Genomic DNA, 27,437 nt, shown 5'->3' with positions numbered 1-27,437 from the left:
CGGAGGAGGCTGTGAAGGCTAGGACTATAACAGAGTTTAAAGAGAAGCTAGATAATTTCATGGAGGTTAGGTCCATAAAAGGCTATTAGCCAGGGGATAAAATGGTGTCCTTGGCCTCTGTTTGTCAGAGGCTGGAGAGGGATGGCAGGAGACAAATCGCTTGATCATTGTATTGGGTCCACCCTCTCGGGGGCACCTGGTGCTGGCCACTGTCAGCAGACAGGCTACTGGGCTAGATGGACCTTTGGTCTGACCCAGTACAGCCATTCTTATGTTCTTACATACATTCTTATGCTCCGTTGGAAACCAGCAGTGGTCATACAGGTATGGTGCTCTTGTGCTATTTTCCCAGGAAGGTGGTAAAATGCTGGAATGGGGTTTCCTAGGGAAGAGGGGGGAGTGGTGGAGGCTCCCTCCATGGAAGGGTTTTCAGTCCTGCCTTCACAAAGCTCTGTCGGGGGGGTTGGGATAAATAGGGGGTTGGTCCTGGTGTGTTTGTGGTGAAAGGGCGGTTGGGCTCAGGGACCTCCCTGAGGGCCCTGGAAACCCTGTAATTCTCTGTTTATCTGCTTCTACAGGTGGTGAGGGCCATCAACACAATCCTGATACACTGGCTCATCCTTCCTGGTGACATGGACCCCATCATCGCTGGCTTTGCTATCTTGGGCTTCCCCAACTGTGATGGGGCCACTGATGGCACCCACATCCCCATCTGGGCCCCCAATCACTGGGCCTCTGAATATAACAACTGCAAGGGATACTTTTCAATCATGCTGCAGTCCCTCATGGACCACTGAGGCCAGTTCACCAACACCAGTGTTGGAAAGGCACATGACACCCACATCTTCATGTTCCGCAATTCCAGCCTATTCCAGAAGTTCCATGCTGGCACTTCTTCCCCAACAGAAGCATTGGGATCGGGGAAGAGGACATGCCCATGTGCATCATGAAGGATGTTGTCTACGGTTTGATTCCTCTCTGATGAAGCCCCACACGGGACATCTGGACCAAAGCAAGGAATGTTTCAATTCCAGGCTCAGCAGGGCCCGCATGGTTGTGTAGGGCCCCTTCAGTCATCTGAAAGGGAGGTTCCAATGCCTCTTCACCTGCCTCAGCCTTAAAGAGCAGAACATCCCTCAATTGGTGGCAACCTGCTGTGTCCTCCACAATATATGTGAGAACAAGGGTGAGACACTCCTGCCAGGGTGGGGAGCAGAGGCCGAGCAGTTGGCCAAGGCCTTTGAACAGCGGTGCACAGCTGCCATCTGGCAAGCCTATTAGGAGCTGTGTACATCCAAGGGGCCCTGAAGGACAGTTTCACAAAAGGATCTCAGTGACACTCTCCCCTAGCCCCCTTCAGTGTGCCTTTCCCCCACATCCCTCCCTTCCCCTGTCCTCTCTTTTCCCCTCCCCTTCCCCTGTAGATACAATAAAGAAGACCTTTTGTTTTGAAACAAGAAACTCTATTTTTGGTTTAATTGGGGTAATTGCAACTGAGGAAAGAACCTGGGAGGAGAGAGGAGAGGAAAGGAAGGAGGAAGAAGGAGGAAGAGAGGTTCAGGGATGTTCAGGGTGTGGTTCCTGCTTCGGGTGGTCCAATCAACTCATGTGCAGAGCCCTTGGCAGTCATGGGGGGGGGGACTAGTGAGAGAAGCTGGAGGGGCAGGAGCTGGGGAGGGATCAGGAGCAGCTACCAGGTAGTCCACTGCAGTGGTGTAAGCTGGGCCTACTATAAGAGCTCGTGTCAGATGGTGCACAGCTCCATGTCTGCCTCCAGAGACCACTGCAGGACACACAGACAGGTTATGTGCTCCCACTGTAGGTCTTCTGGGGGTCACCTTCACCTGCAGGTCATGTGGGCCCCAGAGGCTGGCACAGAAGATATGGGGTCGTGCTTCACTCATAGCTGGTCCAGCTGTGAAGAAAAGTGAGAGGGGAAGTCATCCCAGGAAACAGGGTGCTGAAGCTCAGTTCTCATCTCAGAGCTGACATGGAAAGGTGATGGTTCAGACGATGACAAAGTGCTTCTAGAAGGACCATCTGTGGCCTAGACAGCGGGCCCTGTCCTGCAGGGTCATGGATGACCCGGAGGACTGGGGGGGGGGGTGGGAGCCTCGCCTCGCTACCCCCATGTCCCGGGGACAAACAGGCATGGGAAGGTGCTGGCCAGACTGGGAGCCTGTGGGCTGGAGAAGGGTGATGGGACAGCTCAGCTTCCCTCCATGCTGTACACACACTGGGTGTAGCAATGGTGGTGTTCCACAGGGAGAGGACTTGTACCCCTGCCTGCTCCCCCCTCCCTTCAGGCTCTCCTGGCAGGGCACTGGTGTCCTCTGCCTCACCACGCTGGCCTGGGAACGCACACTGCCTCAGGAGTGTGGGCATGCCTGTTTGCCATGTGTGGCACTGGTACGTGTTTGTCTGTGACCCCATAGTCCCTAGTGGTGGCTTGTGGTGGGAAAGTGTCCCACCATCGGGTTGGGGGTAAAGCATTCCTCTCCAGAACCCCTGTGAGCAAGAGTGCCAGGTTTCTAAGTGGCTGCCTCTACGGTTGTCTGCTCTCGACTGCCGCTCCATGTGCAGCCACATGTACAGGCTGCTGTGTGATCCCCAGGCCGAGAAGGCTGGCCAAGGACCACAAAGCCCCTTTCCACCCACTGCCTGCCCCCACCTTGTGTCCAAGGAAAGTAATGCAACTCACCTGATGGTCCTTCCCCAGTCTCGTCTGAGCCCTGGGTGACATCCTGGGGGAGAGGTACCAGCTCCAGGAATATAGCCATGCCCTCAGGGAGGCTGATGACAGATGTCTCCAGGCCCGAGTCAACAATGAGGGGAGGGGAGGGGAGGCCTCCAGCTGGGTGAAGAAGCTGTAGGTCTGGGGTGCCGTTCCTGACTGGGAACTCCTTTCTCTGGCCTGGCATAGGCCTGGAAGAGCCCCTTCGCCTTCATTCTGACCTGATCCACAGAATGTGGCTCTGCCCACTCTGGACCAGGCTATCAGCCATGCGGCCATACACATCAGCATTTCCCTGTCTGACATGGAGATCCAGGATGTTGGTCTGCTCCCCCCCAGATCTCAGTGAGATCCAGGATCTCCACGTCAGTCCACAAAGGCACCCTCCTCTTTTGGTCCAGGCAGGGGCTGGGGCTTGGGAGTTGGCTGCAGCTGGGCTGGCAGCCATGGATGTCTCAGATGATGTTCTGGGGTAGGTAGCAGAGGTAGAGCAGAGCAGGGCACTGCTGTGTGGCACAGGAATAGGACATCCTGCTGTGTGCCACAAGCTCTTTCCCCTTTGGCTGCAGCTTTAAGGGCTGCAGGGGAAGGGGAACTATAGAATTCTGACAAGTGTAGACAGAGTGGCCAGCAGGGCATCTGGGGGAAGCCCTGGAGGACACTAATTTCAAAATAACTACAGCTGCGCTGTTTACACACACCCTATTTTGAAATAGCTATTTCATAATAGGCATTATTCCTCGTAATACGAGGGTTACAGAAATCGGAAAAAGACGTCTGCTATTTCAATATTATTTCAAAATAATGCACTTGCTTTGTAGAGGCTCACTTTGTTATTCCAAAATAACTCTGCTGTGTAGATGTGTCCCTATTTAGCTTTTCTAAGCTTTCCTCCTTTAAAATAGTTCCGCATCCAAGCATTTTATGTAGAAAATATTTTAAAGAAATTCGAGCACTGAGTACATCCTTCTGAAAGGAGATTGACTATGAAGCATCCTTCACAATCTTAGCAGAAGTTCTAAGAACTGAATTTCAGCTGTGGGAGGGGACAGAAAGGATAAATGTATTTATTTTGAAAGTACACACTGGTACACTAAGTCCAACACATTATTCAAATTTGACTTTTTGTTTTTGCAATTCTATGGTATAGCAAAAAGAAAAGTATAGCTCTGGCTAAAAATTAAAGAAACACTATCATATACATTTGTTTTTCCTTAACTATTGAGTGGACGGAATAAATTCTGTCTCTTAATATTAAATTTTGGGGTCTTAGCATCCTTTTTACATACCACATAAAGACTTCTAAAGGCCCTGATCATCCTTGTTAGCCACATGCATGACGTACTTATTAGGCATAATTTCTTTCCTCACCAACCTATGTAGAAGCTAGATCCTGCACAAACAGAGATGGACATTCTGTTCTCCTTCTGACCGCCCCTAAAGATATTAGGTGCCAGCTTAGCCATGGTCACAGGCACAATTTGTTAGAACAGTTCCAATGAAGCCAGGATGGCAAAGAAATGGGGAGGAAGCAGGGAAGGGGAACCAATCTGAGATGAAAGTTCTGAGGTGCAGAATCTCTGGACGGAATCCTTGGGGATTTGCAAGGTTTGGACATGAACTTTGAAATCTCACAGCTCTCCTGGACATAACAATGCAGTAGGAGGACTCAAATATGCCCCTTGTCTACCAAGAGGTTGGGTTTTACTATGGGATTTGAGTCACAGCATTTAAGGATCCTGAGCTTGCAGTTTAGCTATTGTAAGCTTCTAAATAATTTCAATAATATCTTATAATTTCAATGATGTCTTATAATTTACCAAGGCTTCAGATGAGCTAAAGTGACACCTTTTTTTGTTCCATTTCATATCACAAGCCCCAACTGCAAAAGTATTTATGCTACACTATTTCCTATCTTTTGCCACTTGAATCTAAAGAGACTAGAACATATCAAAGTTGATTATATGGGTTTTCTATTCACTGGAAGTAACTTTGGCATGGTGATGATAATTAAATACAATCATACAGAAAGAGAGGGCAGTTTAACAACAAAAGAGGCACGAGTCCTTGCCGTTAATTATCAAAGTCTATAAAAGGCATGTTAAGCTACACACTTGTATCTAATAAGTAGTTCCAATTGCATTCATTAGTTCTGGGTGAAAGTAAATACATTATACACTACAAACAAAACCAGGTAAAGATATGCATTTATCAGTCTCCTCAGAAAATGCTGAAATATAAATGGTCCTAGTTCGCTTATATTTCATGTTGGTCCTTTACTATGACTGAAAATAAGCGTTCTTCCCCTTCCCTTTTAAAATAATTTTAAAACACTAAAAAAAAATGTGTACACATAAATGTGCTCTTCCCATACTTGAGCACATATGTATCACAAGTTGCACAATATAGCAAAGTTGGGGAATTCTCCCAATTTTGAAATTTTAAACTGTTCCATATACATAGTGAAACTTTTCATTTTAATCACAAAAATCATTTGAATAATTCTTAGGGATCAAATTAAATTTAATTATATACATCCTTAATTATACCCAGCAGATATATCAGATGTGCAGAAACCAGTATTTAATGAATAATGCCAAGGGTGGTTCGAACTGGTTCAAACAGTTTGTTCATACACCAATGCTTATTTTTTTAACATAAAGATGGATAAATTTCCAGTTATAATAGAGTTCTGTGCATGCTTGGATTGTTTTGACTTTCTATTCTAATGTTCAAAACATAGCTGACATTAAATAAAAATCACTTGTATTTCTGAAAGTGTTTGTTTTGCTACCCAGAAAATTCTGTTAGTGTTGGCTAGCTATACAATATATGATAATGAAAATACATTTTTCAAAGGAAAAAGTTTTATTGAATACACCTCTCTTACCTTTTATGTGCTTCTGTCAGTGACTTCTCTTCATTTTCTTGTTCGATTTTAGCTGCACAACAGACAGGAAATAAATTAGCTATAAGATGAATAGTTCACAAGTTTCTTTAGTGACAATGTTTTTCATTACAAGATAAATACTTTACAGGACATTTTCAATTTCTAAGAATGCACATCAGGTTATATTGGAATAACTATCAATTCCAAACCCACCCTAAATTAGAACACAGCCACATTTTAAAAGAATAAGTTCAAAAGCAGCTTCAAGAGAAAAGCTCTCAGTAAACACAAATAAATGTTTGTGTTATATCTTTTTCATGATCACCTCATAAAAAAAAAACTTAAAGTAGTAGACCTTAAGGAGAAATACCCTAGAATGTCCTCTGAAAATCAACATACGTGGGCTCCTATGGACCAAGAGGGGAATGTTCCAGGAAGAACTACTGAAAAATACCCTTAAACCAGACCCCCCTAATATTTACATTTGGTGACTGTCAGTAAAAGCCCCATAGTTGATCTACCTATTGGGGAATAGCCTTAGGAAACAGGCATTTCTAAGAAATACAGGATCCAAAACAGGAACAAATGCGAGCACATACACAAAACTCACAATTAGTGCATTGTCAATGTGGGTCTCATTCCTGCAGTCAGAGACAGCTACCGTTTTGTGCTGACAAAGAGAAATCTAACCACTGAGCCATATTTGCAATACTCTTGTGAAGAGTCTATTTTCCAAATTAAATTTTTTCTTTTGAATTTAATGTTATTCCAATTTATCTTATCGTCTTGGTACAAAGGCACACAAAGCTACAACACATTTAAACTCAGAGTTTTTACTAGTCTTGAGACTAACAGCAATGCTTGCTATGTGCATGAGCAAGCTCAGATAAAACTCATTCCTGTGCACAGGGATAACAAATAAAACATGCCCAACTTAAGTCCTGCATAAGCCTTGTATTTTAACAGGCAGTACTTCTGCCTGGAATCTGATTTCCCTCTTTGGTCCATCAGAGCAAAAGTTTGCTGTCTTGCAGAGTGATTTGCAAAGGCTATTTTGAAGGTGTTAGTGAATCTTAAGGGGCATAGAGGCTGTTTTGTGTCCCAAGAGATGATTGTAATTCAAAGCTGAATTTCTACACAGAATAGTAACACCACAAAAATCTAAAAAGATGCATATTTTTCATTCAGTTTACCACTTCACAGCTGCCAGCCATACCCGTCAAACAATGCATGCTCAATGTAGCCCCCACATTATAGGTATATCACCTCTGAAATACTAACTTCTTCATTTTAAAAAGGATGCTACTGCATCCTGAAACAATTAGCAGTTGCAACAGTGGTCAGCAATGATCAAAAAATGAAACCTGGGAGTAAGAATAATCACCAACGATGACTCTTTCCAACCATATAGCTTAAAAAACTTTACAGAGGCGGGCCTATTTTACAGAGGGGGAAACTGTGGCCATAGAGATGCAAAGTGATTTACCCATGGTTAGTTGGAGCCAGGATGTGAATCCATGATCATGACTCCCACTCCAGTATATGCCCATTCAGCTATATGTTTTTAGGGTAGGGATCAAGAACCTGACCCTAAAGCCTTTGCTATTGGTGCGGTGCATACTAGCAGGAGTTGGCATCAATAACATTCCATGTAGGAACATGCATTGTTTCCAGCAATAGTTATCTGAAAGTTCAGGCCTTTTTTCAATGTTTAATAAACAAGCCACAGTAAACTTCAGCAGAAGTGGGTAAAATATTCTCAAGAAATTGAAGAGCATGTGAAGCCTGCCTGATTATGGGTTTCATTAGTTGTTTGAAACTCAGCCCAGATTCTTCTAAAGATTTGTGTAGCTTCATAATGCTTTGGAGTGAACCGAGGCTGACTTATGGGTTTGCATGAGAGCCTTCAATGGCTTTGGATGCAAAACCAGGTGATGCTTGGCAACTTGAGATGAGCTTATTATAATATATATTGTACAGGATTTAAGTTATATATAACTTCAGTCCTGTAACTCAAAATGACACCCGCGAAACAATTTGGACGAAGACCGAAGAAAATGGTTGCAAAGCTCCCTGTGAAGCAGAAGCACCACTCTCACTTTAGGGTCACAAAGTATCTCTATGTAGAACTGCTAAAATGAAAATAATTCATCACCGAAACATTTAACTTGGGCTCCTCTAAGCTGTTTATAATTCACTGCACAAAATTTAGGCTCACTAATGTTTGACAAGCTCATGTCAGTGGTTTTTAAATGCCTGTAAAGTATCTGAAAGTCATAACTAAATATCATTCCCCACTATTTCCAAAACGACTTGGTTCTGACAAGATAAATTGTTCAAGTTTTTTTTCTCTTTTTTGGCCATTAGATGGTTTGCAAAATCATGCAGGCCAATTATTTACTCTATAAAAATGAGGAAAATATTCCACACTTTACTGTTTGAAATTGCACAAGCATGAATAATATTACTCCAAAAAAACATTCTTTGGTCAGCCTGAAGCATGACTGAAAACAACTGCACACTAGAGCACATAAAAAAAAATTAGACAAGAAAAGTAATTTTAACAAACATCCACAGAGAGCGGGGGTGGGGATCCTTTTTTGGGTTGGGGGCTACTGACCCTCAGAAAAATCAGTTGGGGGCTGCACACAATTGAGAAGCAAAAACACACCCAAACAAAACCTCATTGACATGGCCCCTGACTGAAGAGAAAAACACTCCCTACATCCCCCTTGCACACCAGAGTGTGGGGTGTGTCCAGGCTAGTAGATTTTGTGTGTTCCAATTCCACTGGAGCACCACCACAGGCTCCCCAATGCCGGGGGTGGTGAGCCCTGACCCTCAGGGGCCAGATCTAGGCAAGCTGGGGGCTGCATCCATCACCTGGGCCTTAGGTTTCCACCTCAACCTGGAGGGGGGTGGGGGAGGGGAGGAAGAAATAGCTACTCCCTCAATGTTACAGGGGCATAATCTCATTTTTGTTAAAAGTTATTTTAAACACACACACACACAACTCACACACATAAACATATATCCATGACCATCAGAGCTACATAGTCTTAGATTTCCTCCAGAGTTAAATAACCACTTGGCACAAGAGGAGGGAGAAAGGTGTGGGGAGTGAGGGTTGGAGTATGTTCTCCTAATTTTCTGCTAAGAAAGTGGTGATAAGATTTAACACTGTTAAAGAATAACATGAAAATGATTATGTAGCAACATGAAAGTAAGCAACAAAACTGTGAAAGCAAGTTAACGTCAAAATTAAAACAGACATCTTCACAAGTTCTCTAAAACCTAGCTCTTATGTAGTCTTTTTCATCGGGAGACTGTAAATATCCTTACTACATACTATCATTATTACATGGGTCTCATGCATTAGGGGTGATTTTTTATGGCAAACTTTTCCATAATAAAAATATTCCATGTGCTCGAGTCATCTTTGATGCTAACCTTCTGAAGTCTCAAAGGTGTCGTTCAGTCCACCTAAGGGATCACCAGTAACTGATAATCCCTAAACTTTACATCATTCATCAAGAAAAGAATTTGGGATGTGTCTACACAGCAGGGCTTTCCTCGAAATAGGCAAAAAAAAAAAAAGAGCTACGTCAATTGCGTAGCATATTTCAAAATAGCTTATTTCAAAATTGGGAGGAGCAAGACAGCACTTATTTCAAAATGAAGCACTCTTTCTCCACCTTCCCTTACTCCTTGTACAAAGACATTTACAGGAGACAGAGAAGAAGCCCTCCAGCTAGACAGTATTTTGACATTTATTTTGAAATAACATTAGTTATTTCAAAATATTGTTGCTGTGTAGACATACCTTAGTTTTTATTTAGCTGCTCCCATATTGTGAATATTCCACAGGGATCTATTTGGACTTAACAGCTCACATGGCATTGTAAGTATAAAATATATTGAACAGCAACACTCTTAAGGGTTTTGGAGTTCATCTTTTTTTTTTTTAATAAAGTGCTTGGGTATCAAAGAATCAAGGGCTAAAAAGTGACTTCTGATGAGATAAGTGAGATGAGGCACCTAAACATATACTAATACACTGAATTAATCTAATCTCATTATATATATAGTACATGGCAGGGTGTTCTATATAACTTATATAAGGGTATTACAAGAAGGAGGGAGAAAAATTATTCTTCTGAACATCTGATGCTAGGACAAGAATCAATCGGCTTAAATTATAACGGGGGGGGTGTTGATTGGACGTTCTGAAAAGCTCTTTAGCTGCGAGGGTGGTTAAGCACTGGAATAAATTGCCTAGAGGGGGTTTGAAATCTCCATCGTTAGAGATATTTAAGAGCAGGTTAGATAAGCATGTATTAGGGATGCTCCAGATCAGTATTTTTAAACTTTTTAAGACTGAGGAACACCAAATAATATTTTTTTTATGAGGAACACCAAGGGTTTTTTTGATGAGCCCCTTTAAGGGCGGCCATTTTGAATTTTGTTGTTCTCTGTGGCACATCTCCGACTGCCTCATGGCACACTAGTGTGCCGCAGAACGCAATTTAAGAAACACTGCTCTGGATGGTGCTTGGTCCTGCCATAAGGACTTGACCTCTCAATGTCCCTTCCAGTTCTAGTATTCTATGATTCTATGATTGTTTAAGCTTTTATCATCAGGATATGTTCCTTATATTTCATGTATATTTGCCCTACTTTAGTTTAAAACTCTAGATTTCCTTCGGCCTTAATTCTAGTATATAACTTCTGACTTGCATCATTTCTCCACACATATTTGTATACAAAGTATCATAGCTGTTTTCGGTTCATTTCTCTCAACAACAGTATGCATGCATTGTTAAAACTGTTTTTCCTATCTCACCTTTCAGGTCATATATTTCCTGTTATTCTTTGTGTTCTATTTTACTGTTGTACACCTGATTATAAAATATAGAACACTGTACACAGTATTACAAGAAAGGCTTCACAAATACTCAGTCTACTAGAATTATCAATATGTACACATAACACAATGCCATAGGTCTTTATTCAACAGCTTTTCACTTTAACTTCCTGGAGGCCCCAATCCTGCAGAGACTTAAATACATATATAACTTCAAACTTGAGTAGTCACACTGAAGCCAGAAATTCCAGTAAGGAAATTCAAAGCATTGAAAATAAAATAATAATAAATAATAAAGAAGAAGAAGAAGAAGAAGAAGAAGAAGAAGAAAAAAGAGAATAGGAGGAACATATACAGATTATCTAGTAAATGAAGATGCTTAGAAATAAATGTTATTTATATTCCTGCAAATTTAGTTTAAAAAATATACAACATGAAATCGAATATAGAGAGTGTGAATATAGAGAGTTATGTATTCAAGGAACGGTTTGCATGCATAACCCTTTTCACTTAGATGATTTATCATACTTCAATTATACCATGCTCAAGTCCTGGCATGGCTGGGTCTACTTAATACAAAAATTACCAAATCTTTTTTTTTGTATTCCGTCCTCCCAACATTCTCCTATATTCTTCTCCTATATTCATCTGAGCAGATGTCTTTGAATTTTTTATATTGAACTTCATTTGACAATATTTGTAGGAAAGTAAATGCTAGCGTACTTAATCTTCTCAGTATTCTCTTTACTGCTCTATATTCTGTGTTGCCAACTCCTTTAAATTCTCTTATCTATAAATCTGAACGTGTTATTGTTAATCTCAATTTCCAGATCACTTATACCAGCCCTAGAGTTAACAGTGCCATGGAGACCATAAGTTGAACATAATTATCTTTCAACCCACAGAGATTATTCTGTTTCTGTACCATTGTAGACCTTATTTGAGAGGTTGAATTTATAAAGAGGAGTTGGGATTGACTGTGCAAAGGCCTAAATTCTATATGCTTAGACAAACCAGTGCTGCATTTCCCATTGCAAGGGTGGCTTTTATTAGCAGCTATAAATTGTATTTATCATTGACAGTGAGGCTAAGTAAACACTAGCTGGAACTTGTAAGAAAAAAAAGGCTACATATTTCCCAATTTGGGAAACCAGCCACCTCAATTAGGCAGAGAAAAATCAAGGATAAAGGAGAGACTTGCTCTGGAGAGAGGGTGTGAGAAGTGGGAAAGAGAGCTCTGAATTCCTTGTCTCTTTTCTCCTCTAAGATCTGTGGTGTCCTTGCTGGTCCTTCAGCCAGTACTCTCATCTCAAGACAGGGAGAGAAGACAAGGGAATAAACAGTTCAACAGCCCACCCAAATCAAAGCCCTCATGCTGCACCAGAAATAAAATGTACCATTCTAACCTATAGAAGTATTGCCTAAATTCCCAAGAGTAACAATTATCCCCCGCCCTCCCCGCCCCTCGCAAGCAGGGTTCAGTTCACAAAGGACTCCAAGGGTCGCCTTTACAATGGTATTTATAATTATTTTATGCAGACACTTCTATAACACTCACCACCATAGAATCCAACTCTCCAACAATATTAAGGATAGAAGATCAAGGCAGAATAATAGGGTAAGATGACAAAGGGAACTCTCTTGAGAAAGCTCTTTCCTTTTCCTCCTGTTCTTCCCCTCTCCTTATCATGCTTTTATGCGTTCACTTCTGGTTTAACTTTTTTGGATTTTCTTGTTTTCTCTCTTGGTAAGATTAATATCCCTTGATATGGTCAGGGAGAGCAGTGGCATTGGAGAGCAAGAGAAGCTGTGAGTATACATGGAAAATAGCAGAAATAAGTGTGTCCTGAAGAAGTATTTAAAGGAGGTGTATGTAACAATAATCTTCAGACCATGACAGTGGCGAATATTTGGTGGCTCCTACAATGAAACCCTTTGTTGAATCTTGAATGTACATGATCCCAAGAAACTGCCTACAGAAAATGTATTTAAAATAAACCGAAAACTACGGCTTACTAAGTACTGTGTGAGCAAATGTCTTGGGATAAGCCCAGTTACAAGTCTATGCAATTTAGAAAATATGCTGAGCAGGCTTTGTGGTAATAAGAGGAGATCTAGTCTAACAGCATTCAAATATCCATATTAAAGTTTTACTTCACCACGACTTTTTGTTGCTGTTCCGCATTCTGAGTTTGGCCCAACGATTACTGTCTACAGTCACCAACTGAACCAAAATCCTTTTAGTTGCTTAAGCTATTTCTGCTGAAACTGTTCCAAATGACTGTGAGCAAGCACAGGCGCAAAATTGCCATCCCATCTGATCTCCTGCTCTCATTTTAGGGAATATCACATCTTCTCAGGTTATTGAATATAGGAAAGCATGTGAGTAATCTCAGATGGAAGGCAACAAAAATCCATTCATCTACTTGTCAATGGTCTACATCTCTTTTTCTTCTTTTTTTTAATTTTTATTGAGAAGTGTTAACTACTATTTATTTATAATTAGCTATTAATGTTCTTTCCAGTCCTTTTCATGTGTAGTGAGGTTTTTTTTTTAAAAAAAAAAACAGATATAGTTCCTTTACGAGTCATTATCCCACTACAGTTTTCAATACTTCTACTTACACTGAATTGAGATCCAAGTACATAATAATACATGATGTATAGATGTTCTACAGTATACTCATGGTAAGGCAATATTGCGATAAAAAGATGCACCCACAGGGATTCACATGTCTGGATTTTTCATGACAACTATTTTCAACTTTTTGGCAGAAAGATTAAAAATAGACATTTTCTCTTTATGAAATTTCAATGGGCCTTTTAAATACTTCCGACTTCACTCTTCAAATGAGGGGTGTAAAACTCGTTGCTTATTGCAAGATTAAAATAGTCATGATTAATTGAACTGTTAAACGGTGCTTTAATACCATTTACTTCAATGTATTTTGGAATATCTGGATGTAGAAAAAAGGCATTTGGTGTCACTTGTCACCATCATCATCATTGGTGACCCTCAATGGAATTCTGGAAAGAGGTTATTTCCCATGGTAGAAGTTTGCACATGATTTCTTTTGATGTAGGGAAGTTGGTATGCCTACATGGTCCATAAGATCATAACATGCTAGAGGTCTGGGGCCCAGTGGCACAAAAAGTTTAAGATGACTGGAGATTTCCAGATTGCTGCACCCTTCATGTGCATTGAGATCCAAACACGCTCTTCTGCCAAATTCACCATTGAAGACCTTGGGGATTGCATCAGACTTTTTTTTCTAGGACCGTCCCTCAGACCTGTTTGGCTTGGAGTATCTGAGTCAGACGCCACCACCAGAAGGTTATCTTTTTTAGTGGTTCAGGTTCTGTAGTCTCTGTATTGCAGTGTTGTTCCTTTAAGATTTCTGACAGCATGATCCATGCCTTGTCCCCCTCAGATTTTGGAAGGCACTTGGACTTCTTAAACCTTCAGTTGAATGCTGTCACTATCTTTAGAGATCTCATGTTGGTACCTTTTTTAGTTTTGCCAAATCTGTGTGAAAGTGCTTTTAAATTGAACAACATATGCTAGATCATCATTCTAGAATATATGGCAGAATGCAGGTAAACCCATGGAACAGGAGACATTAAATTCTCCCCCAAAGAGTTCAGTCACAAATTTAATTAGCACATATTTGAACAAGCATCATCAGCATGGAAGCATGTCTTCTGGAATGGTGCGCAAAGCACAAAGGGGCAAATGTTTAGCATATCTGCTACGGAAAATACCTAGAAATGCTGGCTACCAGTCTCAGGACCAGCCCACAACATTTTGGCACCTGAGGTGGGGAGCTCAAATGATGCCCCCACGCTTGGGCCAAAACTTTGAAAGGTCTCAATTCTGCCTTCTTCCCGTTTTACTCCTCTCATGGTACTGCTCTGCTACCTACCTCAATAAAGGAGAACTAACAACTTAAAAAGCCATGTTCAAAAAGTGTGAACTAGTGGTACCCCCTGCCCCATGTCTGGCTCCTGAGGCAGTCGCCTCAGTTCACCTCATGGTAAGGCCATCCCTGACCACTCTTCATGTAGAGGCAAGTCCCATGGAGCAATCCTATACTTAAAATTAGTGATAAAACTTGATGTGGAGGGATTGTAGGGACAGAGGAATTATGATGTCACAGCTAATTGACAACGATACATTTAAATCATCTCTAGATCTTCAGCAATGATTTTTCCTGCCCTGCTCTGGAGCATGGGAAAATCTCCAATTAAAGCATTTACATATTAATTCAATTGGCCCAGATGCATTAGGAATTCTAGAACTTCCAGAACTTTTATTATGGCTGACCTCACAGCTAAAGAACAACCAACATTCCATAGAAAGGGAATGCCAAAAGTTGTCAAAGCAATTTGGGTTGACATTTTAGAGATCGATAATTAATGCAGAATCTGAAGGTAATATGTTGCTTCCCCACTCATTGCTTTATCCTAATCTCTTCATTTACTTTGTGGATTATGATGAATCTGGGATTTTTTGTATATTTGTTATATTTGGGAAAATTATTAAAAATCACAAATCATTCCAAACAGAATTGTGTAAACACAATTTCTGAACAACAAAAGAAACAAAACTGAGTTTATGAGACATGGAAGAAAGTGCGCCAAAATTTAATGAACAGATGAATATAGAAAAGGCAGTGACAACTGTGTACTATGTCGACTTTTCTTAATTTCCTTTTTTTCCCTTATTATTCCTGCCAGTCGAGATGACAAATTCACTCGGTCTCTAGGCAAGGTGTGTGTGTGGACAGGGCGGTGGCGGGGGGCTCAATGCTCCTAGAAGTGGTGGGGTCTCAGCTGGAAGGGGTAGGACTGGGGCAGGGGGACCTCAGCACTGCCCAGATCACACCACACCCCCTTCACTAAAAGATTTCTTAAATAGATTTCAATTAATATATGCAACAGAAACAGAATACATGATGGCAGAGAGTACATAAAAAAGGTTTTATTGGGACACCTTTTGGTGACCTGCATAAACTCTCTTGTCAGTTCTGAGTACTATACTGAGCTTTTTCAAACATTTGCCCACAAAGCCTTCTTTTACCTGACTGCACCATGAGAGACACACTGCAAGCATAGATTAACATTTATGCCACTAAATGAGTTCTTGCACAATGGCTACAGAGAACGGACTCCACCACTGCAATGCATTGGCTCTCTCATAGGGTCTGAAACAAGGACAATATATTTGAGCAGTCTTAGTGATTCACACAAAATTGAATGTGCAATAAGATTACTATGTGGTAATGCAAACCAAATGAGATGTAGTCAACTGAGGTACAAGACAAATTTCATGCAATACATATGTATTTACTCATATTACCACATTTAAGGGCGCGTCTACACAGCAGTGTTATTTCAAAATTATTTCAAAATAATGGGTATTTTATTCTGAAATCTGAAACTCACATTTTATGAGGAACAACACCCATTCTGAAATAGTTATTTCAAAATAGGGTGTGTATAGACAGCACAGTTGTAGTTATTTCTAAGGAAATGGCCTCCAGGGCTTCCCAAGGGTGCTCTGCTGGCTACTCTGTCCACACTCATCAGGACTCTATAGTTCCCCTTCCCCTGCAGGCTTTAAAGGTGCAGCCTCAGGGGAGACAGTTTGTAGCACACAGCAGGCCCTGCTCACACTGCCACACAGCAGCACCCAGATCTGCCAATCATGCTGCCATGACAGATCACAGGACTGCACCTGAGCCCCTCACAGCTGCAAGCACAGCTGCAGGCAGCTCCTAAGCATCTGCCTGGGGGTAGAAGAGGTGAGGTCAAAGACACCAAGCCCCTGCTGGGGAAGACACCAAGCTCCTGCTGGGAGGGAAAGGAAGTGGAGGGGACCCCATTAGCACTCTCTTCCCCAAGCAGCATCTACTGCTCACACACATCTTCCCCCAACACCCTCTCCCCTCCTCTCCTGCAGCAGGCCCGGGCTGGAAGGATACCTGTCTTCTCCTTGTAGGATGCTGCCACTGCCAGTCCCAATGTGTGCATGGTACAGAGGGAAGCTGAGCCACTCTCAGGCTCCCAACCTGGCCAGCACCTTCCCATGACTGCTTGTCCATGGGATGTGGGGGTAGCGAGACTCCCCCAGGGACATCCATTCCCCCACAGGAAGGGGCCCACTGTCTAGGCCACCAGTGGCCTTGCTCCAAGTACATCACTTTCATCTGACGCTAGAACTTTCATTGTTGGCACATATATGAGGGTTGGGTTTCAGGAGGGGGAGGGCTCAGTTCGAGGACAGGGAAGACCCTATTTGGACACAGACTGGCTAACCTAGTGAGGAGGGCTTTAAACTAGGTTTGACAGGGACAGGTGATCAAAGCCTGTGGGTAAGTGGAGAACATGGAGACCTGGGATATAGGTCGGAAATGGGAGGGAGTGTGGGCTATAATGGCAGAGAGAGAGAGGTGAGTCAGGGCAAAACTGTGAGGCAAGATCAAATCAGTATCTTAGGGTATGTCTACACTAGCTTGTTAATTCGAGCTAGGTAGACAAATCAGGCAACCGGAGTTGCAAATGAAGCCTGGGATTTAAATATCCCGGGCTTTATTTGCATGTTCCTGTCCGGCCGCCATTTTTAAATCCCCTTAGTTCGAACAAACTGCCCATGGCTACACGCAGCGGTTTAAAGTTAATTTGAACTAAGTCCTTAGTTTGGATTAATTGTTACACCTCATTCCATGAGGAGTCTACTACAGGTCACCTACCCAGGTGGAAGAGGTGGATGAGGCTTTTTTTAAACAACTAACAAAATCATCCAAACCCCAAGATTTGGTGGTGATGGGGGACATCAACTATCCAGATATATGTTAGGAAAATAACACAGCGGGGCACAGACTATCCAATAAGTTCTTGGACTGCATTGGTGACAACTTTTTATTTCAGAAGGTTGAAAAAGCTACCAGGGGAAAGCTGTTCTAGATTTGATTTTAACAAATAGGGAGGAACAGGTTGAGAATTTGAAAGTGGAAGGCAGCTTGGGTGAAAGTGATCATGAAATCACAGAGTTCACAATTCTAAGGGAGGGTAGAAGGGAGAACAGCAAAATAGAGACAATAGATTTCAGGAAGGCGGATTTTGGTAAGCTCAGGGAGCTGATAGGTTAGGTCCCATGGGTGAGCCACTCACACAGCTCCATGAAGGTGTCCTTCTGCATGCAGAAGTTCTGGAGCCACTGCTAGTCATTCTACCGCTCCATGACAATCTGGTCCCACCAGTTGGAATTGGTGTCCAGTCACCAGAAGCGGCAGTGTATGGTGTACAGGGAAGGGCAGAGGGATCAAACTGCATAAGCAGTACCCAGAAAGAGGAGAGGAGGTGCTCTGCAATGAACTGGAGGTCTTGCACCTGCAGAGCCACAGGGGCAGTAACTGAAAGCAGAGGTGCGACATGGGGTCTAAGAGCCATTGATTGCTGGGAGGCAGGTCCAGCTCCATGACTGGAGTGCTATGGGGTCTGTGAAGGCAACCACAGTGGGCAATGAAAAGGCTTTGCTGTCCCTGAAGGAGGTAGGCAAAGGAGAGGAGCCTGAGACACGACTATACAAGGTCCCTTTAAGCTTGAGCCTCAGATAGCTTCAGGCAGCAGCTCCAGGAAGTGACTGCTGTCCTGATGCCCTGCCTGAAGTGCTTCCAGGTGGCTTTAAATGTGATTTAGTGTCCAATGAGTGTGGATGCTCCATTTCAAAAAAGCTCAGAGCTATTTCGATGGACATTTGCTGTGTAGACGTGCTATTTCAAAATCAGGTATTTCAGAGTTTCTATTCCCAAAATAGCTTATTCTGAAATAAGCATGCAGTGTAGACGTACCCTAAAGGTCTGAAATATTTAAAAAGATGACTTTGATCATTTAAAGTAGACATAACACGAATATGAAACTGTTAAACAATTAATGAGATTGACGTTTTTCCCAGTATAAAGCATATAAAGTATTCTGTTTTCTTATGGTCATTATTCTGTATTTCAAGAAAATTTTTCAAAAATAGGAAGTCTGAGAGGGTAAGATTTTATGTTTTTCTTATTTCAGACCCATTTTGCAAGAGACTGCAGATGAGTGCAATCCAGGCAAAAAAGTTGATCTTGTCTATACCACGTGAGGTCTTGGATTACTACAGGGATGGTGAATGGAGCAGAATGGAGTGGAATAAGAGAATGGGGGTTTGGCCTTGAGTGGGTGACATGTGGATGAAACATGAGTCTAATGCTGCGATTTCTTCTGGACCTCACCACTTGGGGAAAGTCTGCTTTTCAGTGTCTAACTACTAGGTAGGCTCAGAATTTATAGGGCCAAATGGAGCTGCATTATGGATCCATAGCTCAGAATTCAAAGTTACATGAAAGACTAAGGATGCTGATAAGGTGGCAGATAGAGGGTTAATATTTGGAAGCTAAGGTCATTATTGCTAATTTTACCTTTTCAGAATGTATACAGCATTGTAACTTATTTTGTTTTTTGTTTTAATTGTATGTTTAAAAATGGTGTTTAAAATTAATAGTTGTTCATACATAGTTATATACTCATACAACCCCCTAACTACCTTAATGAAGTTTTTGGCCTGGGAATTTTTAAATAACTGAAGAGGTTCCATATTGTATATTCCTAACATTATTGTAAGTCCCATTTTATTTGTTTAGAAAATTATGGAAATATCAAAGAATTATATTACTCTCTTTTAAAAACAATATATTTAAAGAACAATAAGTTGCAAGTAAAGCAGTCTGAAGGTAAGAAACACCAGAATTAAAGTAATAGGGTTATGTGCATTATGAGAGGGTCTCTCTCCACATCATGTAGGAAGTCTGTGGCAGAGTCAGGAACAGAGCCCAGATCTCTTGGGATACAGTCCACTGCCTTAGTCACAAAGGAACATTCTTGCTCTTCTTACTTTGCCCAATTCATTACCCACCATTTGCACTGAAAGAAGCAGGGCAGAACAAATAGCCTGTAATTATATAATTAAGGACTTGATCATAATTCACATACATGGGGAAGGGCAAGCTAAGATTGCATGAAAAACCTTAATTCTGACATTTCCTAACCTTTGTGGGGGTGACTTTGCAAACTTTACATCCTTTCAGCATAATTTTGATATGTAATTTCCTAGATTCAAAAAATTACATAAATCCCCAAACCAACTGAGCAAATTTTATCATGTGAAACCATACCAAGGCACATGAGGGTCACCATCAGGATTGGAATGGGAAGCTTTTACCTCTATAGCACAGATGTCTACAGCTTGACCTGCAAGGGTAATTGGTGGTAATAGCAGGCTATTATCTTCTAGGTGTGCCAGTCACTAGAGGTGTAAACGTGACACATTTTGCTAATTACACAACTGTTTTCTAGATAGTAGTGGACTATCGAGATTCCTGATTCCTGATCCATAGCCCTGGATGGAAGTGGTTATAGATAGCATAGCCAAGCACATAAATTTGGCATATTTTATCTCCAAGACAGTCGGACTGTGGATTGAGCCTACAACAGTAGAGATATGGTGTTACTGCCAACACTACATGAAATGACCTTGTGCAACCAGACTGTTAAATAGGCAGTATGATAGTGACCTACCTTCGAAGGTAGGAATACGGGGCCTTCCTCAGTAATAAGTGCAGTGGTGTGCATAGAATTATACCAGTATGGGGGACCTGCGATTAGAATGCACCATCTTTTTCTGGCTGTCAATGCAGCAATACTTCCCAAAGTGGCCGCTGCTGCTGCCACAGCCTGTATAGAGTCTGTGGGGCCAGGAAGCATGCTTGGTGCACATGGAAAATTCAGCAATTGCCTCTAAAGGCTTCCCTTGACTGCAAACTTATATTACAACCTAATGTTGCACCCATTCCACTAACGGAAACCTTTAACTCAAATTGGTTACACCATGAGGGGCCATAAACTAAAGCTTGAGTGAGTACAACTCATCCACTGATAACATGGCCACTCTGCAGTGAGTTTGTAGGCTAACTCCACTAGTCCAACATTGCCTTTCCACAATTCCACCCATGTGTCTAGAAAAGACAGATAAGTTCTCTCATTGGAAAATAATTCATAGAGCTTACTTCAGTGCAAAAAATCCAACCCCGTGGGATATTCCCATCAAAGCCTTGCTTCTGCATGAATGAGTGCAGTACTGGTAGGAAAACAACAGTTTGACTGTTATTCTGCAGCATGGATGCTTACTCTTTCAAGTTAGCTAACTTGAGGGGAGTAGCTCATGTATAGAAAACTTGGGTTAACTTTGCCATGAAAACATACATACCATAAAAGTCTTTACCAAGCATTTGCAAATGGCAATTTTCAGACACTTACAATTTGGCTGAATCTCAGTACGTTTTAAGGGGATAGCAAAAGGTACCTGTATAACAACAGGATCTCCTCCCTGCCAAATTTCCTGTTTCAAGCCATACAGGCACTAGAGCTCTTCAAAGAAACCATCAGAAAATATGTCGTTCTTTGCAAAATGACTAAGATACTAATTTTTACTGTATATGCTATACTGATTCCCTAATTTCCTCCTTGGAAGCAGCAAATTTGCTTTTACTGAAACCTTTTTGAAAAAAAATTGCCTCTGGCAGCAACAATTTCAGCACAAATGGTTCAAGTTTAGCAAAGCAATATGCAACATAAAACAGATGTCTCACAAGATGGATGACTCTTTAGGTAGAGCTAGGGTGGCTGACTCTAGGTGGAGCTAGGGTGGCTGACACTTTAAGTGGCGCTCGACCTAGCTCCACCTGTGACTATTCAGCTGCCTCAGTAGATACTTTGAGACCAGGGATTGGGCAATACCTTGAATGACACCTGGTCATCAAAGTCAGCAAGGAGCTGTGGAGAGTAACATCTTGCAAGATGCGGGAGGGGAAAGAACCCAGTGGATGACTCAGGCAGATGACCTGCAAAGTGTAATTCTGCAGGGAGCAGGTTAGGAAGGAGAGAGGAGCCTTGCAGCCTCATCTTAATTCTTCATTGGGTAGTCTATGGAACATAGTCTTTCAGGGAGTAGACTGACTCTTGCAGGAGACTCCAGATTAGAGAGGAGAGAACGTGATATGTAATATGTATTAAACTATGTTATTTCAAAGTTAGCCATACCATTTGTAAAGTAATTAAAACAAAAATATTAGAAAACTAACTACGTGCATCATTTCAGGGTCCACTGATAACATATTGACTGACATGCACATGGATTGATTCTTTCCCCTAATGTAGGTGTAGAAGTCTAATAGGATAACTTTTCTGCTTTTGCTAGGCCTTACATATTTACTTACTTTTCCTCCTTTTTACATATAAAATTAAACCTGACAAGTTGCAATATTTTAGTTAAAAGTGAAACTAATACAATTGTACTAAATGTATAGCTGCTCCTATAAAGTTCTTCTCTAGCTCCTTGCCAGAGATGTTTAACCACATGTGCCCAGCTCTCCACACCTACTGGAAGATTGTTTCTCCTTTTCTAGTTTCTGCTTGGCCATGCTAGCAATAAGTATCAATGAAATATACTGTAAATGTATGAAGTTATTTTGAACTGGTGAATCCCATTATACAGAAAAGCTACCTTCTCTGAAAAGCATCACAAAAACATTCCAAGCTATTTAACTGTGTGAAAAGTTACACATTTGACTCAAAGTTAAAAACTTGTTGCTATGTAGAAACTGAACTTTAAATACAAAAGAACTTAAACTTTATTTTACTTTGTCCAGAACACACATTATATATATAAACACACAAATCCCCCCAAAGGTGCCAAAAGTTGTCCCTCTGTTTTTCTAAATGATCTTGTGTGTTCAGCCTAGCTGAACAGACTCATCGATTATGCCTACATAAACAACAAAAGCCCTTAGAAAAAATATCTAGATCAAAAGCCTGTCAAACACTGAACAGGAAAGAGAAATCCTGCTTTAAACATGGCCTCTTTCAAGTCTGAATTCAATCCCACCAAGTAAAAACAAAGGATTTCATAATGGAAAGTATTTTAAAATTACTTTATTTTTGGAACTTAACCAAAGGATTCTTTTCTCCTATATGTTAAGCTCTATCTTTCATATAGTAACACTGTGACAGAATTTTGAAAAGTAGCCTTTGCAAAGTTTAAAGAAATGTAGACTAATTTATTTAGAACACATCTATGCTCATAACCCTACTTGTAATAATTTCCATTAGAACATGCAAATGATATTTTTAACTTTGCTACTCTTCTGAGGTAATGGGTTTTCTTCTTCCATCAATGATCACACAACTCCCAATAATGCCAAAAGGAGTAACAGCTGTATATTTTGATGGGAGACTACAACTTCAGGTTTCAGGTTTTTTCAGTATCTTTTTTTCTCTCTCTCACCCAAAACGAATAAAAGTGTCAGAGAAGGGGATCACCTTGAGAAACTAAATGTCTGGCTAGCATGTAACAAACAAAACAGAATGATAATACTTCCACATTATCATTCTGTGGAATTCACTGTTGCAGGAATACAGTCTCAAAAACTGTGGACAGATTTAAATAATGTTTTCATTGTCCTTTCTTAAAAGGATAAAGAAGCATCACTGGAGTTTCTTCTGGTGTATTCTAGTATAAGTGAAATAAATCTCATGTTCAATCCATTGTTTCAGATTTAAAAGAAATGCATAGCACAGTTATTAGACCTTAAGTTCTAGGTCCTAACTAATCATCTTACTGAAATAATTTCTATTACATATTGACAAACAACTGTCAATTTATTGTTCTGCCTTCCATGTGCATAAGATTACTTGCTTTGACACTAATTCAGATGCCCCAAACAATTACCAGCTAAACACAATCATTGTGGCATCAAGTACAGAACCTATGCCTCTTTGATCCCAAAGCGGATATTACCAATTGTTTTAGGATACAGCTAAAGACCTGTGAAGACTGACCCTTGTAAATTTTAGGATCTGGTAGTTTGTATTTGATTGGTCAAGTGGTGTTTTGGCTATAGCCATCAATCTAAATACCTAAATAAGTCTATTCAATAGTATGGGAAGTCATAGGAATTGGTGGACACATTTTGAATATCACCACAAGAGTACCAATTTACCTTTGATGATCCAGTTAGGAAGCATTTGTAATCTGACTAGCTCACTGCAAATAAATAACATGCACTGAGTACTATAATACAATCAATCAATGATCATTTTCATTTGTGAAAATGAGTTAACACCATTCTAGACAACAGCAGCACTGTTGACCTCAAAGGGAGAAACAGTGAAAACTCTCACTTTTCACACCATTGTTTATCCAATTATAAGGCAATATTTTTGTCTTCTATTATGTTGAATAGTTACACAAAGCTAGAGTGAGTACAGAAACAGTCAAAAAATAGACTGTGCTGGCCAGAAAAGCAGCATGGCCAAGTCGGCAGAGAACATTCTGATTCAGAACATTGGCTCACTAGTAGTGCTGTTGTGAACCTCTGTTCATAAACTAAAGCTATCTGCAAAACTGCCGAAACTTGACAGCGGGGTATTGCAACTACACTACCTATCCCCAGTTACGGTGCTTTCCTCCTAATGTGCAAGATTAGTATAGACACATTAAAATGTATACCTCCTGCAGCATTTTCCACAAGCCTATCCAAAGGAGTTCATTTGGGTTTGCCTTTTGTGTTTGCTTAGAAAATTAGTCACAAACTTTGCAATCTGAAGAGTGTCACAAGACCTCTGCTCTGCATACACCATGTTTTTGGCACACACACCAATCACTGCTTTAGAGAGGAGTCCAGATTTAAAAAAAAAAAAAAAAAAATCAAGAAACAAAAAATTGTGCAATTGTGTTTTACTAGCGTTGCAAACTCACGCTGAGTTCACACTCTTGAGACAACAGCATCTGTCTTTGCTGCCACTCAAGAGACTGACTCACTGACAGGACAGTACAATACCCCCACAAACTGTGGTGCATCTGATTACACGAATCCACATCTTTCTGTGATGCCAAAATAAACTGTCGCTTTACTTCCAATGTATAAACATTGTTCCTATAACTTCCCTTTGAAACATCTTGAAAAGGTTAAATGACATTTCATTACTTACCTTGATTAATGAATTTCTCCATGTTGTCTTTGAAAGGCTGGATGTGCTCTTCTAATGATACCTGATAAACTTTCCCTGCTTCTGTCTCGCATGCTGAAATCAAAATAATAGATTACTTCAGGGTGACATATTATGGTATAGATACAAATACCGCTGTAAAAATACATCAACTTATGTTAACTTATAGCCAGCAAAACCTGTGGGATATGATCCTCACAAACATACTACTTCAAATGCAAACAGTACAAGAAAATCCTCCTGGAGAACAATTTTGCTTCTGATCAAATGTTTCTGAATAAATGGCAAAGGCAAAAGAAACTGGTGCTCAAAGTAAGTGATGGGCTTGTAGGTGTCACAGACCATTCTTCTTGTTACCTTCTCGCTCTCAGCAGCCTGGGAGTAACCAGAGTTTTGTGGGGGAAAATAGTTGAAACACTTATTGTTTGAATAGTGAGAGATAATGAGAAAGGGGTGTGTGTGTGTGCATTTACCTCTTTGTGTGTCTGTTAGTTTTTCCCAGTCACATCTATTGTATTTTTTCCCATGTTCCATCAGAGTGAGCTCCGTATTTTATATATTTATTACATTACATTCCCCTGGATTTATTACATTATATTCCTCTTATTTCTTGAACTTCTCTTTCCGTTTCCATGTTCAGCTCTACCCCTCCTCACTCCATTTTAAGGTCCCATTCTCTCTCTCTCTTTTTAATTCTTTTTCTCTTGCTCTTCTCTTTCCTTGTCTTATTTCTTTCTACACATCCTTTCCTCTGCCTTTAGCCTCGCACAGTCTCCTCCTAATACTAAAATAGATTATCCTGCTCCTCCCTCTTCCACCCATCTACCCTTTCATCCCACATTATCTGAACCCTTCCTCCATGTATAAGCTACCTCTGCTTGTTCCCAGGAAAGGAAGTGGCAGGAGGAAGACTCTTGTGGATGATGTCATCTTCTCCCAGCTTCCTGAGTGCACTCTTCAGGGGTGACAAGCTGCAATATGAGAATTACTTGCTCCACGTTAGGCTTCGGGAACAAGTCTTTAATTAGCTCCTCAAAGTCTTGAAAGGCTCCTTGCTCTGCTCTCTGCCTTGCCATGCAAGGCAGGACTTCCACCAGGTACAAAGTAGCTTCAGTCTTAGACACAGTTCCAGGTAGCAGCCAGGGACCTGACCTCAACTACAGAGTCACTACACAGAATCCACATAAGTGGAGGCATCACAACAAGTGCTTATAGTTACCAGTCACCCGACTACACATGTCTACTTAATGTAAATACTTCTATTAAGGTACAGAAACGCAGGATCGGGAAGACAGAAAGATATGACTATTTACATGAGAAAGGCAGAAAATACCAAAGAGATTTAAAACTTCAGGATAAGCCTACAAATTCAGAACTCAAGCCACAATTCCCAACTTTGATGAATCTGGGGTGAGTTTGGGATATAAAAAATATAGGGTCTTGTTTGGAAACTGGTTTTTAGCCTCAAACCAGTTGAACTTTGTTCAGTTTCACATTAAAATTTTAAGTTTATTTGAAATTGAACCAAAGCAAAAAATCCTCGAGGTGTAAAACTCCATGCAAACTCAGGAAAGGAGAACTATGATTACTAGTAATGCACAGCTGAATGCTTGATGTGTATGTTCCTTCTGCAATAGTAGGAAACCTGGAGTGGCTTGCCTTATGTCTTTCATCAGTTTTCTGAGTGAGTTCATTTGAAAACTTGGTGATTGTCTGTTTGTTTGGTTTTTACCCACATGATTGTTCACTGGATGAGGTACACCACACTTTATGATTGGCATATGTAGGCTCATGGGTCTTGAAAGGTTTGTTGGGGGGGGGGGAGGATTCTTGATCATTGGGCCAGTTGATCATTGTGACGGTAGGTTTATGTCTGCAGGTTTTGCATCTGTTTTTCTGGCAGTCTGGTGTTGCTTTGCTCTGTAAAGTCCTGGCCTATGGGCAGCTTGCTTTTGATAATGAGCTTGATGAGGCTAAGGGGTTGTTTAAAGGCCAGAAATCTCTCTTTCAGGATATCATCCCCACTGGGTTGTCACTAGGGGTATGTGGCAGAGGGGTTGGGTTTTTTGCCCTGAACTGAAGCCGGTTCTCTCAGCAAATTTGGGTGGCCAGTTCCATGATGCATCTACTTCTCTGGAACTCCAAAAACTGTCCCTTTAACTGTGTGAAGGTGTGTATCCCGGACTTTTTCCTCAGGGCATATTCTGTGGTAGCTCAGCGCTTGGCTGCAAATAACTGATTTCTTCGCACATCTGGGATGGTGGCTGCATCTTCGGTGGCAAAATGTGGTGACCTGTGGGTTTCTTAAAAATAGTTGCCTGCAGGATTGCATTGTTGAAGTTGATTGTGGTGTCCAGAAAGCTGATGCTGGTGTAGGAGTGTTCTAGAAAGAATATGCTACACAAGTTGTAGTGGCTGGAATTGTAATGGAAATCTACCATGGAATTTAGGTTATCTGTCCAGAGAATAAAAATATCATAGATGTACCTCAGGTATATATCTGGTTTTCTGGTACATTTTTCCAGAAATTCCTCCTTGAGGTGGACCCTGAAGAGGTTTGTATATTGGGAAGCCATCCTAGTCCCCTGGGTAGTTCCCATCATTTGGGGAAAGCATTTGTTGTTGAACTTACAATTACTTTGGGTGAGGATAAAATGGATGAGTTTTGGCAATGTGTTAATGTATAAAGGAGTGTCTGCCACTTGAGTGTGACAGAATTTGGGAATGGACAATGTTAAATCTTAAAGTAGGCTGGCGCTGTTAGGGTGCATCTACATACCAAAGGCTTAACTCAAAATAAGCTATGCAAATTGAGCAACGTCAATTTCGTAGCTTATTTCAGAATAACT

The 27,437-nt window shown here is 41.1% G+C and overlaps 1 protein-coding gene across 2 annotated transcripts in view; it reads right to left on the bottom strand.

Moving 5' to 3' along the window:
• Window positions 1-27,437, bottom strand: part of FMN2 (formin 2) — a 242,297-nt gene that overhangs the window by 44,471 nt on the left and 170,389 nt on the right. For both annotated transcript variants that reach the window (XM_075924820.2, XM_075924819.2), the window contains exons 15-16: window positions 24,571-24,663; window positions 5,625-5,676 (exon numbers count right to left, since the gene is read on the bottom strand). In XM_075924820.2, coding sequence (XP_075780935.2) covers window positions 5,625-5,676; window positions 24,571-24,663 — 145 coding nt within the window. The remainder of the gene's footprint in view (window positions 1-5,624; window positions 5,677-24,570; window positions 24,664-27,437) is intronic.

Source organism: Pelodiscus sinensis, chromosome 3 (genome assembly GCF_052426305.1).
Source record: "Pelodiscus sinensis isolate ZL-2025 chromosome 3, ASM5242630v1, whole genome shotgun sequence".
Lineage (NCBI taxonomy): Eukaryota > Metazoa > Chordata > Testudines > Trionychidae > Pelodiscus > Pelodiscus sinensis.
This window is presented reverse-complemented; position numbering and strand designations above follow the sequence as displayed.